Source organism: Nothoprocta perdicaria, unplaced genomic scaffold (genome assembly GCF_003342845.1).
Source record: "Nothoprocta perdicaria isolate Ctin4 unplaced genomic scaffold, notPer1 scaffold_68, whole genome shotgun sequence".
NCBI lineage: Eukaryota > Metazoa > Chordata > Aves > Tinamiformes > Tinamidae > Nothoprocta > Nothoprocta perdicaria.
In genome coordinates this window covers 3,262,308-3,279,157 of record NW_020455954.1, presented here as the reverse complement: position 1 = coordinate 3,279,157, position 16,850 = coordinate 3,262,308, and the positions used below count along the sequence as shown (strand labels likewise).

General features: G+C 41.6%; 1 protein-coding gene across 1 annotated transcript; it reads left to right on the top strand.

The window, feature by feature from the left end:
• Positions 1–358: 358 nt before the first annotated feature.
• Positions 359–12,656, top strand: METTL16 (methyltransferase like 16). Its single transcript, XM_026050323.1, has 9 exons — positions 359–496; positions 628–827; positions 2,556–2,696; positions 4,635–4,750; positions 5,614–5,756; positions 6,990–7,059; positions 10,221–10,310; positions 11,242–11,415; positions 11,505–12,656. Exons 1-9 carry the CDS (start codon positions 369–371, stop codon positions 12,123–12,125), a joined length of 1,683 nt encoding a protein of 560 aa, XP_025906108.1. The 5' UTR covers positions 359–368; the 3' UTR covers positions 12,126–12,656.
• The last annotated feature ends 4,194 nt before the right edge of the window (positions 12,657–16,850 follow it).

Genomic DNA, 16,850 nt, shown 5'->3' with positions numbered 1-16,850 from the left:
CAACGTTATTCCTTCAGCAAGGGCGGGATTTTAACCCAACTTCAGCCACGTGAAGGCGATTCCTGCGCGGAAGAAGAATGCAGGGGCTCCCGTTTCTAATTATTGCCCTAAAAAACAACGAAATCCAATAACAAAAGTTACTGGTGTTACTTATATCTACTTTTATATCTGTATTTATGTTACTCAAACCTATCCTGTACAGATCACATAGTAAATGAGGTTTAAATGAGAAAAACGGGTTTAACATTTAACGTTTAAAACAGTTAGCATGGCGGCAGAACCACCGCCCTCCCGGCCGCTGCGGCCCGCGCGCCGCGCCGCCTCCCGCCGTTGTTCCCGCCGCTGTTCCCGCCGCCGTTCCCGCCGCCATGGCCCTCAACAAGTCCATGCACGCGCGCAACCGCTACAAGGACAAGCCGCCCGACTTCGCCTACCTAGCCTCCAAGTACCCCGACTTCCTGCCGCATGTGCAGGCCACCCTGACGGGCAGGGTGAGGTAGGGCCGCGGGACGGGGGCGGTTTAACGGCTCGCGCGGCCGTTGGAGGGAGGGCGGCTCAACGGCCCCCGCTGCCCGCGCTGAGGGGACGCTCCGGCGAGGGTCTCATTCGCTCCTTTGGCCTTTGTAGCCTCAACTTCAAGGACCCCGAGGCGGTGCGGGCCCTGACGTGCACCCTGCTGAAGGAGGATTTTGGGCTGACGATCGACATCCCCTTGGAGAGGCTCATTCCCACCGTCCCCTTGCGCCTCAACTACATCCACTGGGTGGAAGATCTCATCGGTCATCAGGGGGCAGACAAGCAAGTGCTCAGGCGAGGAATCGACATAGGTACTTGGAAGAGGGTGTTAACAGAGCTCTTCATTATTTGGTGTCCCTGAAAGTAGCTAAGGAAGCTTCTTGTGCAAATCGTACGTGTAGTATAAAGTCATGGTGAGATGGCAAAGCTGGCAACCTGCTGGAAGTTCAGAGGGTCTTTCTTGGGATTTTTTTTTTTTTTTTCCTTTTGGGCAAGCCTAAGAATATAGCACAAGTTTAGTCTTTTTTAACAGAGGAGCGAATTTAGAAGGTGTGCTCTGATTTGTATCGCTTGATCTTTGTTAGAAATCCAGCAAGGAGATCCTTGCAGAAGAAGGAGGTAACTGTTCCACAGAGTGATAGTAAAATAGCATTGGGGCTCTGTGCTTTTTTGGTTCTGTGTCAGTTATGCAAAAGGTACCTGGCAAGGCATATTTGAATTTAACACACATTTGAAATTTTTGCCAAGAACGTTTCCCCTTACAGCTCAGAGATTGCTTTGTGCTAAAGTAAATTTTTGATGAAACTAAGGGATGTTGGAGTGGTTTTTTTTTAGTAACTTCTTGAGTTTTACTTGAAGTGTCACTTGTCTCTAGTTACTGACTTCCTCAAAGCTTCGGTTCAGTAAGCTTGGTTACTTTTTTTGTTTAACTGTTAATACAGCTTTTCAGTTTCTGCAATTTACTGACTAACATTTTTAGCTTGAACTTCACCAGAGGTGACACACATATCAGCCGCGACTGGGGACACATCTGCTTTCCTTTGATAGCCCTGCAACTTGTTAGAGAGCTTTTACAGTTCTGCTCTTAGAAAGCTTCTTCGAAAACAATTTCTATGAATTTGATCACCATGGGTGGTTAAGTACAGGAAACAGATCCTGTAAGTCCCCCAACTGTTGGGGGATCTGAAGTTGGAGTTGGCTGTGAGGTTTGAAAATCCAAACTCTGGGAAATCACTAAGTCATCCAAGAGCAACATAATAGCAGTGCACGAGTTAAGTATGCAAAAGCATACAGAGTTACAACCTTTTTTTTTTTATCTTGTATTTTAATAAGTACAGTAAGGCTGGTCTGCCATAATGCAGAAGAAAGTACATGATTTTTATGAAGGATCTTGATAAGTCTCTTAGCTTACCATTAGATAATTAGAGTTATTTTTTCCTTTTCCTTGTATCTGTATTCATGAATTCCAAGTCTGATTGGTAGTTGTAATTGGATCACCTAGAGGTGATGTAACTGTAAAATGGTGTCACTTTATGCAAGTATATGTTTCTTCTTGTGACTAAGTTTGCATCTGTCAGACTCTCTCTTTAAATGGCCTAGTTGGCACCCCTGATTCTTCACTGTTCCATGAATTAGAGAACAAAGTTTGATGTTACAGATATTTTCTTTTTTTTTTAATGATAGTTGTATGTATCTAAGTAAAATTGTCTGCAGTACAAAAATACAGTTAATGTATTGTTCAATAGTCAGCTTTTTTGTTTAGAAAAATCAGAGTATATTTTGCCTTCACTATATAAATTAATCACTGTTGTACAGAAGAGGCAACTTAACAAAGAATCGATCATTTACTAGATAGAGCATTTTCATCCTGCCTGGAAATAATTTATACTTAAAAAAAAAAAAAAAGTATAATTGGTTTGTAATTGGTGTTTTCTTGCTTTTTGTAAACAGTACATAATTAATGCCACTATTCTGTATAACAGCAGGGACTCTTTTTTCCTTTTTCTATGACTTTTGTTTGTTTGTTTATTTTCCTGCAGGGACAGGGGCATCTTGCATATACCCATTACTTGGAGCAACTTTGAATGGCTGGTACTTCCTTGCAACAGAAGTAGATGATATGTGTTTCAACTATGCCAAGAAGAATGTGGAACAGAATAATTTGTCGGATCTTATAAAAGGTTTGATGTCATATTTAGTAGCCTGGGGATGCTGTGACACTTTTGCCTTGTGCAGTGGCAAGTCAGAATTGGTGTTCCTGCCACAGACATGCTGCTTTGATTTTACTGAAGCAGCATGTTCAGTAAGGCCCACACATGCTTAAGCCAGCTTAAGCCAGAAAGACAGCTTGTCTGGGGTGGAATGTGTGATTAAAGAATCATCCGTATAAGAATATGAAAATTCAGCTTTATCTTGAACATTTTTTTTCCACCTCATACTCTCTGTCTGTTGCTGATGTGGTTCTTGGAGTTCGTGCTCTTTCTGCTACCAAGAGGTATGAATTGCTACTCCTGGATGATTTACGTGATACGACCATGTACCTGTTGAAATATTTAGTCTTTGTTTCTGTATTAAGTCTTAAGAATGCTTTTGATAGAGCAAGTCTGGCATTTAGCAACTATCTTGGAAAATTTCTTAGGAGCTACTGATGTGTATAAAGCATGTGCGTTCACTCAGCCCTGAAATACAGACTTCAGTTCTTCTGGGTTTTGGCAATATCCCTTCAACTAAAATGTCTTCTCTTGGTCTGTCCTCTGCATCAGTCTTCAAGATCGAAAGCTTGATGTGGGGAACAGTGACAGTGTTGCAGACTGTGTCTGTTACCCGTTACTGCTGCCATCACCTATTTCTTACTGGTGTGGGGACTGACTTTACTGGGAAGACCTGTGGCAAATGAAAATGTCTCTGGTGAAGCTGCAATGCCTAAGATGATGAGCTGAAGTTGAGCAGTTGCAATTGGGCAGAGTCACGGGCAAGGACCTACCACAGATGGTCCCTGCAGCCGTGGAAGACATGGATGTGGAAATGACATAGCTGTAACTTTTGGTGCTTCAGCTTTAAAGTTTGTGGGTATTCTAGTTATCATTCTTGTTGGATAATATAACCTGAACACACTGGGCATTGCTTGCTACACTAAAATCCTTGTGTTTTAGCATCATAATAAACTGTAGTAATAAACGGTGGGGGAGAAGGAGTGTGAATAATCTTCTGTTTCCTTCTAAATATATTGGTCCTTGGTGCTTATCTGTACGTTGCAGCACTGATTAAGTCTACAAGAAGTCCTGCTTGGTTTAGTCTCTTTAGATCTTTGAACTAACTGCGTTTTCCATAAGTATGGAATGTACCTTCTTTCCTATTTAATTTCCCATTTCTTGGACTAGGGTCTCCATGGTTTGTAGAAATATGTTTGACAACTCTAAGAACAAATTCTGGTTTCCAAGGAAATTAAATAGCCCTTTGGGAAAGATGATGGAAAACTATAGAACATTAGCCATTAATTCTTGAGGCTGGTACCTAATTAATAATTTTTGAGCCCTAGTAAGCAGAACGTTTGTGGGGAAAGGAACTCTTGTCTTTCCTCTTTCCATGTGTTTCTTGTAAACTGTATAAAGCCTTCCTCAGTCTTAGTTTTGCACTCTGAAGTCCAAAGACCACAATTTTGTGATATGATACCTCCAGAATTCTCTATCTAAAGAGTATTTATATTTAGAGAGATGATTTTTATCTCTTGACTAGCCTGTGTGATAATTAATTGATGGTTGTATTGCTTTTCTTATTTTGTACTTGCTTCATGATAGCTGGAGCAGTTAGTATTGTTTTAAACTGACTCTTTTAATTTTGCTACTCTGTGTGTATATATAAAATATATAGTGTGAGTATATGCATATACATATATGTGTATATACACATACACAAAAAACTATTCGTAGGTTAATTCTTAATCTAAAGTAATGGTTTGCAATATATTTATGTTGATATTTATTATAGTTTATTTAAAATATATTGGTTAGAAAATAGAATTTTTGTAGAATATGTTGTCTTAAAACACTGAAATAACTCTTGCACGATTGCTAAATTATAAAGCTCCTTACTGACTAAACTTCTGTATTTTCTGCTAGTGGTTAAGGTACCACAGAAGACTCTTCTGATGGATGCACTGAAGGAAGAATCAGAGATTGTTTATGACTTTTGTATGTGCAACCCTCCCTTTTTTGCCAACCAGTTGGAAGCAAAGGTAACCTGACGAACTGAATGCCATGTGCACTTATTCCGGTGTTTAGTGAGTAGGAATGCATCAGTAGCTTAGCCTTTTCACTGGTGAAAAGTTCAGTGGAAAATCCCAAATCATTATGAAATAACATTGAAGTTTGTTTCCCATACATTCTTGAAAAATTGTTTTCCTTTTCGAAGTGGAGGGTTACCTGTAGATTTTCTTTTTAATTTTATTTTCACTTTTCAAAAGTTCTTTCTGTCTTAGAGAGTTGATTTGGAAAGTAGGTGGCTATTCACAATCTCAAATCAAATGTCAATTGATTTTGGTGAGAGGAATGAGTTTCTGGAGCCATGCCTCTACGATGTTTTGTTTCCTTAGCGATTTAGGCAGTAGCATGCAGGTCCAAACTGTTCTGTAGTACCTAGTAAATGCAGTCAAATACTTAATTCTTTTATACTGCCTCATGTTGATGAGCTTATTTATCAGTATGCCTTAAATGTAGTGGAACCACATATTGCATGCTAGCATGACATTGATGTGTGTCTTGTGTTTGAGGTTGTAGGAAATTTGTTCGGATATTCATTTGTATGACTAACTCAGGGAGACTTAGACATGGATCATATTTGTTACCACAAGGGGAAAAGTTTGTCTCGCAGAATGCCTGCCTTTCATTCAAGTATGAAGTTGGGCACAACGAAGTGGATAGCAGTGTCACTCTTACACCTATTTTAAGGCATATTTGTCCATTGTCTGGGTTTGTGATGGGTGGAAGAAACTTGGAGATTTTGACATTTGCTACACCCTGAGGATTAAGGCAGGAAGTAGTGTGTAAAGAAGCTCAACATTTAATGAAATGTTTGTCTTGAACACTCTTTCATGTCCAGGGAGTAAATTCTCGGAATCCACGTCGCCCTCCTCCCAGCTCTGTAAACACAGGAGGAATCACAGAAATCATGGCTGAGGGGGGAGAACTAGAATTTGTCAAAAGAATTATCCATGATAGTCTACAGCTTAAAAAGAGATTACGGTAAGTGATTTGTTAGACTTAAATGAACTTTTTTCTGCTGTTTTGCCTGCAATCATATGACAATAATATTTTTAGTGATGAACATAGCTGTGGTCCAGCAATACCCATTCACTTTGTGTAATGTTACACATTTATTCTCAGTTTATGGAAAAATCATCATTCTTGAGTATCAAGCAAACTGCAGCCCATTTTCATTTACAGGTATTTAAAGGCAAAGGTCTTAGAGCCAGTGCGCTTGACCCCTGTAGTTCACAGCTAAACTAACAAGTGTTTGTTGAAGACTGGTGATTTTTAAGTGGTTACTCTGTTATCGGTCCCATTTGGTGTGTGTAGATTCAGGAGAAATGTGCTATTCATAAATTGCTGTTTGAAGACCTTGGAAGGAACCCAAGTGGCAAGCGTAATGGTGAGCAGCCTGATACTCTTTCAGGCAAGAAGTCTGTCTTGAAAAGGTGATGTGAAATTGAGGAAATTGTGCTCCTGTACTGCTTCTCCTGGCAGCACCGGTCTGCAGGGAAGGCAAAGGATGTCTCTTGATTTGAAGAACAGATAGCACAAAGTATAGAATATGCCTGAGTACTAAATGTGTCATATTTAGGAAAAATTAAGCTCTCTGCATAGGCAGGAGTGATTTGGTTTATGTTTTTGAGTAAAGTGATTTGGAGACTCTATTACAGGAAGAATAGTTTAATATAGTGTGTTGATTTCCTGTTTAGTTAGTGATGAGGTCCGACAACTCTACTAAGGGACTAAAGCGATGAACTAGGATAGTAGGTTGAAACTTCCTTTGGCCAGCAAGCATTGGTCATGCATGTTTCCTTCCCTTCCCCTTTTCCTTTCAGCCAGGAGTTATAGTAATTTGGGGAAAGGTGTATGTTTTCTCAGAAATTTGGGGATTTAATGTAAGTATTGCTGCATAGTTATGCAAACTCTGTATATTGTATTATGCAGGAAGTCGTATTAAATGATTGTTCCTTGATATCCAGTGATCTTTTTAGTTTACTCTAGGCTGTGATAAATGTGATCAGTTTAACTTGTGTGTCTTCAGTGAAGGTTCATGGTAAGTGTTGAGGTAACTGCCTACAATATGGGGACTCTTAATTTTAATTCTTGAATACATTTTACTTACAGATAACTCTTTTGAAGATTTCTAATCCAAGTAGTTCTTTCTGGAAGTTGCTGTTTTCAAATGATCTGTGTTTGTAAGATGTTTTGTTAATATATTGCCTGCAGGTGGTACAGTTGCATGCTGGGGAAGAAATGCAGTTTAGCACCATTGAAAGAGGAGCTTCGGATCCAGGGGGTAAGTTTATATGTGCTTCTGCATAGCCTTTATTCTCTTAATGCAGTATATCCTTTAATCCAGAACACATGTGCTATCTGCGTTATTATTTACAAGAAGAAACGATTCCTTGCTAGGCAAGACCTCTAAGCAGCTGATTTAATTATTGACAGTCCAAAGCTGATGTATGAGCAATGCCATATCATCTCTAGATGTTTTTCTCATTGCGATACTCAGAATCATGTCTTTATCCTTTTTTAGAAAATACGGCGACTTCTGTTTTGAAATAGCCTAGTGAGTCCTTTGTAAATATTTTCTAGCTTGCTTTCCTCCTAGCTAACGTGAAAGCTAACCAGTTGGTTGATTAAAAAATGAAATTTCTTTTTAAAAGATGAGCTATTATTCTTCTAATTAACTAGCAGTAGAAACTGATAATGTTTGGGGGGGGGGGGGGGGGGGGGGAAGGCTAGGACACCAGAGAGGTTGAACTTCACTTAAGGAAATAGATCTCCTATGTTTTGTCTCTTGTGTGTTGTAGAACTTGTTATTAGGGCCTTTAACTTCTTCCCGGCTTGCTGTCTGAGCCCATGCTGTCTCCTCCTCATTCTTCATTTACTGCCTCGCTCTGACCTAGATTTTGCAGCTCAGCTTTTTCTCATTTGAACTGCCTTTTGAATGTTGAGACACATCTGTCAACAAATATACATAGTATACATAGTGGAAGGGAGGAGAATGGATGGTGAAATTAATTCTCTGAAATCTGAACTGCAGCCCATAGGAAAAATCTCTAAACTTGATGACAAGAACAGATGCTGAGCTGGACACAAAATTTGAAGTACCTGACTTTTTCAGGGTTCTTGCACTCTTATGCCCGCCTTATGACAAACTGTTGTGGACATTTTGGAGAAAAAAAATGAACATTTCTGTTTTGTTCTTGTTGAAGTCAGCAAGCAATTTCATTTTGTTCTGGTTCAGAAGCTCTTGTATTAGAGTTGGGGTTATGTTCATTGTTACCAAGGGTCTGCTATGCTATGATGGAGGTAGGTAATCAGTGCAAGTGTTCTAAAATCCACTCTTGGTTCAAGTTGTCTAGACATTTTCTCTATTTATTGGGAAAGTAGAACTAGGAACCCAAAGGTGGCGTAGAAACATTTTTTTCTTTCAATTTTGAAGATATTTCTTGAAAGTATCATATTTTTTGTCTTATTTTCTGAGCAAACCTGGGGTTTAAGCTGTGGGGCTGATGATACTGTGGAATTAACTAGAATGCTTGAAATTTGTAGGCTGATAGATACATATTTATTATATATCACTATTTCTGTACAGAAATGCTTCAGTGCATGCATGTGTGAAAACAGCAGATAATACTAACTTTAGATCTGAATTATTTAAGGGCATCCAAAGTATTTAAAAGCAGTGTAGGCTCAGACTTGAATTTTGGCAAAGATGCAGAAATGTTTGAGAGCATGTTACTGCAAGCTGCTTATATCAGTTATCTTTATTTAGGGAGACATAATTGAAATGTATGAGGCAGTTAACAGTAAGTTGCACATTTTCTCTGCTTGGAGAAAAACCTAAGGATTGGGGAGCTATTGAGAGAAAGTGAGATTGTGTTGGGGAAATGGTGAAAGGAGAGAATGGAGGGGATATATAGTGATGTCTGAGAGTTGAGTAGCATCAGAAATGATCGAAGGTTATTTTCCATCATTTGTGATAGTGAACTCTGTCAACTCCACATTTTTTCCTCTGCAAATGTGTCAGAACTGGAAGTAGGTGTTTCAGAGAGACCTTCTTTGCATGTGTTCCTCGGGTGGCATTACGGAGCTGATTTAGAGATGATGGCCTGACTAAAGATGCGTGGAAGGCTGACACTATGAAAGCCAGTTTGGTCTGGAAAGCATGACACTTGCAGGGGCAGAAAGGTGGCAAGAGGAAGCCTCTTAACACCGTTTTATGGAAATACAGGTTGAGGGAACAGCAAAGAAGGGTGAGATAAACTGGAAATGTTGCATGGAGCAAGGGAGGAAATACACCAAGAGAAGAGTTTTGGAGTGGAAGTGTACTTCGTTACTCCTGTGGGTGACTATGTGCCTTACGTTTAAAAGGCTTGGGAGGAGAAGGTGGGCTGAATCTGTTTTCCAGCTGTTACAGGCTTTTGGGGTGATATTAGCCAAGTTCCTTTTACTTTCACTTTCTAATCTGTAAAATGGAGGTAGCTAAAAAGCATGAAATCTCTTCATGAAATCGCTGATACCTTGTTTGGCAATGCCACCTAGCCTCTTAGGTGTGTTGATTATAGCTGTTCAGAGGAACACTGACACCTATTATGAAAATAAGTATCTTCTTTAGCAGAAGAAAAATAAAATGCTCCATTAAAATATCTCATACCTTTCCCTAAAGCAGAGGTTTGGAAAATACCGTAATGCAGAGAAGTATTGAAGTACTCTAGATTTTCTCCAAAACTGGTGATTGGCTGCTTGACATTTGGGTTTATCTGCATATTCTTCATCGACCTGCACTGTTAAGTTCCACCGAGATTAAGGATAAGAATGGCTGACTAGAATAGTTTGACTTAGCTGGGGCTGTGGCAGGATATTCCATAATGCTTGAAGACCTCCAGGGAATTTATTTGTGCTATTGTGAGAGTGACTCAAAACACTCTTTGCTTTTAAGTGCTTTCGAGGTGTCTTTTTTTATCCCTGGTTTTGTTAATGAAGGTTATTAGCGGTGTATAAAAGTTTGTTAGGGGGACTAAGTGATGAGCCCAAACCTTTGGTGACGGGTGAGTGGTGTGGTTTCCAGGTGGTCTTTGTTCTGTTTCTATGCTAAAGCAGTGGGCTTAGCATTGAAATGTGGAACAGGGCACATTATGTGAATAAGGAGGAAAGGAGGACTTTTTGCAACTTGGAATCTAGATGTGTTCAGTAGGTGGTGTTGGGTCACTGCCGGAAAAAGGCAAGCTAGAGCGTTGCTGAACATGGAGTTCCCAGAGGGCTTAGATGTGGTGGGGTGGAGATGAGCAATCCTGGTCTCCAGTACCAGGCCTGGCACTGACCAGCTTCAGCTGGCGCTCTCCCTTGTGCGCCACGCTAGGAAGAATTGCTGTTCCTGTCAGGAGGAAATATGGGAAGTAGAACGTTATTTATTAATACAAAACAAAACTGTTTTGCTGCTTTATGTAGGTGCCTAAAGTTACCCATACTGAATTCTGTCAAGGGCGTACCATGAGGTGGGCCCTGGCGTGGAGTTTCCATGAAGATGTACAAGTGCCTGTGAGTAGCTTCATTTCAGTTTGCTTCTGATTGTCTATGCCTCATATTTGAGGAAGTGTCTAATGGCTGTAATAAAAACTGCTATGAAACGGGCTGTTCTCATTCAGTATGGAATGTTGGATGGGCTGGGCTGCCTGGAATTTCTTCCTTGGATCTAATTCCATTAGCAGTTGTTGCTTGTGAATCATGTGTGATCTGTGATTAAGAATGAAAAAACAAGCCTGCAGAGACCTCTTACGAGTTGCAGGATAATTTCTCGTGTACCTCTACCAACTAACATATTTTTTATATACGAGTAAATCCCTAATTTTTAGACCAGTTTTAAAGTTTAAGCTACTCTCTGAGAGTTTGGTTTTAATTTATGATATAAATTATTTTACTAAATAGATGTGAACATGTGTTCCTCCTTTGCGTTTACCTACATGGTGGAGCTTGTTCATTTTGATTTAGGTTAGCCAGTTGCTTTTTTTGGATCCAGATATACATGCATTGTAATCCAGGTGCACATTGTAATATAGATATGTGCAATAACCAACTCTGTAGAAGATGCAAGTTAAACTTCAGTGAAGTTGGGTCAGAATTTGGATTTTAGAACTTGATTTCCAAGTCCCAAAGGCACTTTCTTAATTTAAAGAGCACTACTAGTTTGAAGGTACTGAACGAGCTTCTGCCTAATTCCTGAAGCTGAAGTCCTCCTCTGTCATCAGGATAGTGCAAAATGCATGCTCTTGTGTGCTCCTCCTTAACGTAACTCTTCAGGGTGAAGTGAAACATAGATTGTGTCAGGAGATATTTACTGGCTTTTTTTTTATACGCTTAATCTATATGTATTCTGAGTATAAAGGTACATGCAGTAACAGTAATATTGTGAAGTAATATAGCATAGCATTTTAACTTTTTGGTGATACTCTATTTTTGTTGCTTCTTCTAGTCACCTCCTTCTAAAAGGCGAAAACTAGAAAAACCCCGAAAACCAATTACTTTCATGGTCCTGGCTTCTACAGTCCAAGAGTTGTCCGCCAAAGCCACGGCTATTGGCTGGGATGCTGGAGAAGCCATTACTGTGGTTAGAGCCTGGGTGGAGAAGATTCTCGATGATCTGAAGGTACGGTATTAAGTATTATATGTTACTGTACTCCCACATAAACCATGCAGTGAATGGAAAGTATGAAATTCTGCTCTTTTCTGCAATAGGTTCAACATAAGCGTTTTCCTTGTGGAAAACATGAAGTTAGCCTGTTTCTGACTGCAATCGAAAACTCCTGGATTCATCTGAGGCGAAAGAGACGAGAGAGAATAAGGCAGTTACGAGAACTTCCACGAGCTTCTGAAGATGTTCTGCAAGCAATGGAAGAGGAGAAGAACAACCAGAAAAACACGAGCAGCAACCTGGACTGTGAAAACCCCAAGACTGAGGACTCTGAAATGGGATTCGCGGGGCCTGATGAGGAGGTCCATTTGACCACAGGTGAAGAGCTAATGGAAGAATCCACTGCCAAAGAAGAGCCCAGCGAGCATGCAGAGCAGGAGGAGGACACAGAGGCAAATCAGGCAGAAGGGTCACTTACTGAAGGTTCCGGTAATGTGAAGGAGGAACCTGACCCTTCAGAGGAAGCTAGCAATCCCACAACTGAAAAAGGACAAAGTCCCAAAGAAACTAGTAGATGCTTCCTCTTTAAGTGTTTGATGAATGTGAAGAAAGAAGGAGATGATGTATTAGTAGAAATGCACTGGGTTGAAGGGCAGAACAGAGACTTGATGAACCAACTGTGCACGTACTTACGGAACCAGATTCTTCGACTGGTTGCTAGTTAGCTTCTTTTCCTATTACAGTAAAATAGAGCAGGCCCAAAGTTTTCTAAGGTATTTTTAATTGACTAGAACTTTCAACTGGCACAAACTGTTCTTTTTTTTCCTTTTAAAAAGCTATAGTAAAATGGAGTTTAAAGCTCTCTCTTAAATAGCTTTTTTTTTAAAAAAAAAAAAAGCTTCATGGAGTACATTGGGCATGAACTGATGGGAAGGTAATAGATGCTGTGCCCGGTTATAGAACTACATGTTACAGTGAAATACGTTTATTCTGTGACTGTTTTAAATAGGAACAGTTCATTTAGGCCCTTCCGGTACAATAGAAATATATATTGTTCCTAAATAGAAATCTTTCCCAAAACATTTTCTTCAGTACTAAAGTGGAAAATGACTAGTCTGCCTTGTGAATTCTCTCCTGCATCTAGGAGTCCTTAATTTTGGACTTAAAAATGCCTCGCTTCTCTTTAATGCATTTAACTGTTGGCCTACAAAGTGAAAACCTCTTGTGTGTCAATTCATTAAAACATCTACTTTAGAAATACCATGTGTTGTACTTTCCTGGTGCTTTGTTTTGGCTCTGAAACACAGAAGTGCCTGCTGCTATTGAACGTCCATTTTCATAAATGTAGTTTTAATAATGAAATATATTCTTTGAGCTGTTTGGGTTAAAGAATTTAACAGTATTGACTATTCCATTAGGCTGCTCCTTAAACCTGTGCAAATATATTGCTATAGTTCCCGACAATTGCTCTTCATGCGTTTTGCTTCCCTTTTTAATCTTAAGTTTGAATTTAATGTTAATGTTTGAAGGAAGATAACTGGAAAGGCAGCCGTTCTTCCACACGGGCTCTCTGGTCCTCTCTACCACCAGTTATATTCTTGGGGGTTCCTGGGCCAATGACTTCTTTCCTGTGGGAAGACAGGTGGAGGGTCAAGAAACTGAGGGCATTTGTGTACGTCTGAGAATGAGCTGTGGTACAACATCATAGAGCCCTTCTGCCAAGCTCCCTTTCTCGAGACATACAGAACATGAAGAGAAAGTATTTCTAGCTAATGCCTTTTGGTTTCTTTCAGTTTCTTTTAATCTCTGTGTAGAGTTCTGTCATCATTCATCACAAGGAACTGTTGCGAATAATTTTTTGCATAACCCTGCTGTGGGAAGTAGGTACCCAAAATAAAACATACACTTATGATAGAGCACAAAGAGATGCGATTTGCTTCTGGAACCACTTTGAATATTCAGCCTTATTTATTAATGCTTCTGGAGAGGTTAGTGTTTTTCCCCCATGTTATAATGAAAAATGAGAGTTTTTTTTTTTTTTTTCCCTTGTAAGGTTACCACTTTTAATCATGCTTTTTAGCAGTTCTCTGTGAGATGATGGATGACGGCTTGCATGAGCTGGAACCGATGAGTTGGGCTTTGCTTCAGAGCACAGAATTTTGCAGGGCTGCTCCTGTCCTTGAAATACGGGGGGAGAAGTGAAGCTTAATGTTAGCTAGGACGTAATCCTACCCCTTCAGAATTTGAAGAGATACATAGTTTTTTTTTAAAAAAATGTATTTTAGCTGTTTTAAAACTATTAAAAATCGGAAACCAAGGCTGCCTGTGCTTTGTGCCCCCCTCTGGTTATCTCTTCAGCCCTTCTTTCTGTGAGAATGATGAAGAGCTGTACAAGGAAAGGTTGGGCAGTGATAATATGCATGTTTGGGTAAAGCTGACTCTTTAATTTGCTGTTACATCTTTTACTTCTGTGCTATGAGTAAGCTTGCACGCCTGAGTGGTGCTTAACCAAGGCCAGAGCTTATTCATGGTCGTTTAAAGAAAAGGAGGGTCTGGTGTCATTTCTATCCAGTTTTAAAAGGTAAATTGTTGCAGTGGCCTTTTTATTTCAAATAAAAGCTGTGTCAAAAATGCAGGTGACGTTAAGAGGGCTGTCGTGTCAAGGTGAAGGCAGTAATAAAAACCTTGCAATTAGTATAAAGCGAACGTGACAAAAGAAGGCGAAAATGGGTGTTTTAACGCTGGAAGTGAGGCGGGGAGGGGGGAAGGAGCGGGGCTCAAGCGCTTCGGGAACGTTCCCCTCCCGTGCCCCGGGGCGCTGCGGCCCGCGGCTCCCGCGGGCTCTCGTCCCTCCCGTTGCGCTGCTCCCGTTAGGGGGCAGAGCGGCGCGAGCGCGGCCGTTGGCGGCCGGGGCGCCGTTTGAAAGGCGCGGCGGGAAGATGGCGGCGGCGCCTCCGCCGGGGCGCTGGGGCCGCGGGGCCGCGGGCGGAGGGGCCAAGCGGCCGCTCGGCCCCGCGGCCCCGCACCGGGCTGTGCTGAGCCCCCCGCCCGGCCTGGACCTCTCCTTGCGCGGCACCGGTTCGCCAGGTACTGGCGGCCACAGAGAGCGGGTCCGGCTCCCGCGCTTCTTCTCCCTCCCCCTCAACGGTGCTCAACGGCCGCGCGGCGGGACGGGGCCTGGGGCGCGGGGGGAAGGCTCCGGGCGGGGTGGGGAGGCAGGATAGGGGGAGCGGGGACGGGGCTGCCCTTGGGCGAAGGCAGCCCGCCTCCCCCGGCCCTCCCTGCTAAAATGCCCCGCGGGGCCGTTAGCGAGCCCTCGAGCGAGGCCGCTGCTCGTGCTGAAGCGGCGGGCGCCTGCGGGCGCCTACCAGGGCCTTTCCCGTGCCGCTTGCCCCTCGAAATCCCTCGCTGAGGAAGGGAAGAGCGTTGCCTCGCGAGTGCCTGCGTTTCTGGGAGGCGGGCTCGCGCCTCGCGCGCCGACAGCGGGCCCCATTCCTGGCTTAGCCTCTAGGGGCTGCCATACTCCAGCAGTGAGCGCGGCCCCGGCTCCTCGGTGTGTGAGGCCAGGGACGCCCGCGGCTCGGTGGAGATTCCGCTGGGCAGGAATCTAAGGGCATCGCTTCAGGTGCGCCCGGCTAGGACCCCCGATGCCTGCAAGCGCAGGGGGGCCTGGCAGTTTTGTGTACACCGTCTCGTTTATGTAACAAGACTCTTGTGAGATGCTTATATAACTTATTTATGTGGCTCTGAAGGAAAGCATTTATGTCCCTCAGCGTCTTCCACACGCATGCAGCATCCTCTCCTTGATGTGAATCTGTTCTGCGAGATACAGCTTTGTCTGCTCCTGCAGAGGGGCTGAGCAGGGCCAGGTTAAGTATTTGCTCAAGGAGCCTCTTAGGAGAGGATCCAGTAGGTGCTGCAGTTGACTCCAGATACCTGAAGGATTTTAAGTAAAGCTAATTCCCAGTGCTTTTGACCAAAAATACACATCTTCCTCATTTCTGATGCTTTCTTAACGTTTTTCAATTTAACTTGAAAGACCTTCCAAGTGCAGTCGTACCCTTTCGTACGTAGATTTTAACAATCTCCTAATGCACAACCTTTCCAACTTGTGTTTGGTGCAGCATCTACAGCTATTCAGCAAAGAGCAGAATCCTGCAGCCCTAAATTTACGCTTTTACATGTAGTTTATTGCTTTTCACTTTAGGAAAGAATTTTGAGATCCTGTTGAGTCATCTTTTTGGTAATATTATGAATGGCAATGCTACCATTTTAGTCACATTTTAGATAGAACTGTCAAATGTGGCCACCTCCGTATGTCCCTTGGAAGTATGTTCTGCTTTATGGACCCTGCTATTCATTTGTGTTGGGACTGAACTTTCTATTTAGTGACTGTATAGTACTTCAGTTATGCAGACTGTATACAGTCTGCTGTAACAATGACTGGAAACTTCTTTAAGTGGTTTTTGAACGTGTCAGCAGAAGAATGGGTAAAGAGGGTCAGTTCATACAATTACTTGTCTTTCAAATGTGTTGGCAAGGTCTTTCACAAAATGCTCTTCCAGAACATAGTAGTTGTTCATGAGTGGGGAGGCATTGCTATGGATCAGAAACTGTTTTACATCTCAAATGAGGAAATGGAAAAAAAAAGTTTCACTTATGATTTGGAAAAAGGGAGAAAGAGAGGTATTATCTGTAGTTGACACAAAGTTGTTTAGGGTTATAAAGAAAATAGATAAGCAGCAAGGAACATAAAGGAACTGGCAGCCTGGTGAAGATATTAATCAGTTTGATAAACAGAAATAATATACATTTTGCTTGAACTGCCTATTTATCTTGTTTTCTTAAATTAAGGTAAACCATGAAAAAGACTGAGCATTTATTTAACCTGTGAAGGTTACTGAAGGCTTTGTAGCAGTAATCTAAAAAGGAAATGATAGTCTATAAGAGTGAAATGGAAAATACTTTGTAATGTTCTTACATTAATCAGTGCTGAAGCTCAGCTTGAGTCTGCATTTGGTAATGGCTGCTCAGGCTCAAAGGCAAATATCAGAGACTCTTGAGAAATGATTTGAATGTGGCAGATCTTACAGGAGATGAAATTGAAAGGTGATGTCCAGAGATAAGAGGAATGAGACAACATATGTAGGAAATACTGAAAAATACAGAGAAGACAGAGCTGAACTTCCTTGTCACCTTTTGTTTTAATACAAGGACTTCCAGAGAAGTTTGAAATTTAAGTTTATGACTGAAGTGACCTCAGATTCAACAGCATTTGTATCTAATGGAGCTGTGTTTTGTTTTATTTTGTTTGTTTTGTTTTGTTTTTCTCAAAAGGGCAATCTCAGAAGGTAAATGTTCCTGAAGACCAAGCAGATAAGCTGCTTCTTGCAAGCTGGGGTCTTCCCAAAGCTGTTCTGGAGAAATATCACAGTCTGGGAGTTGTACAG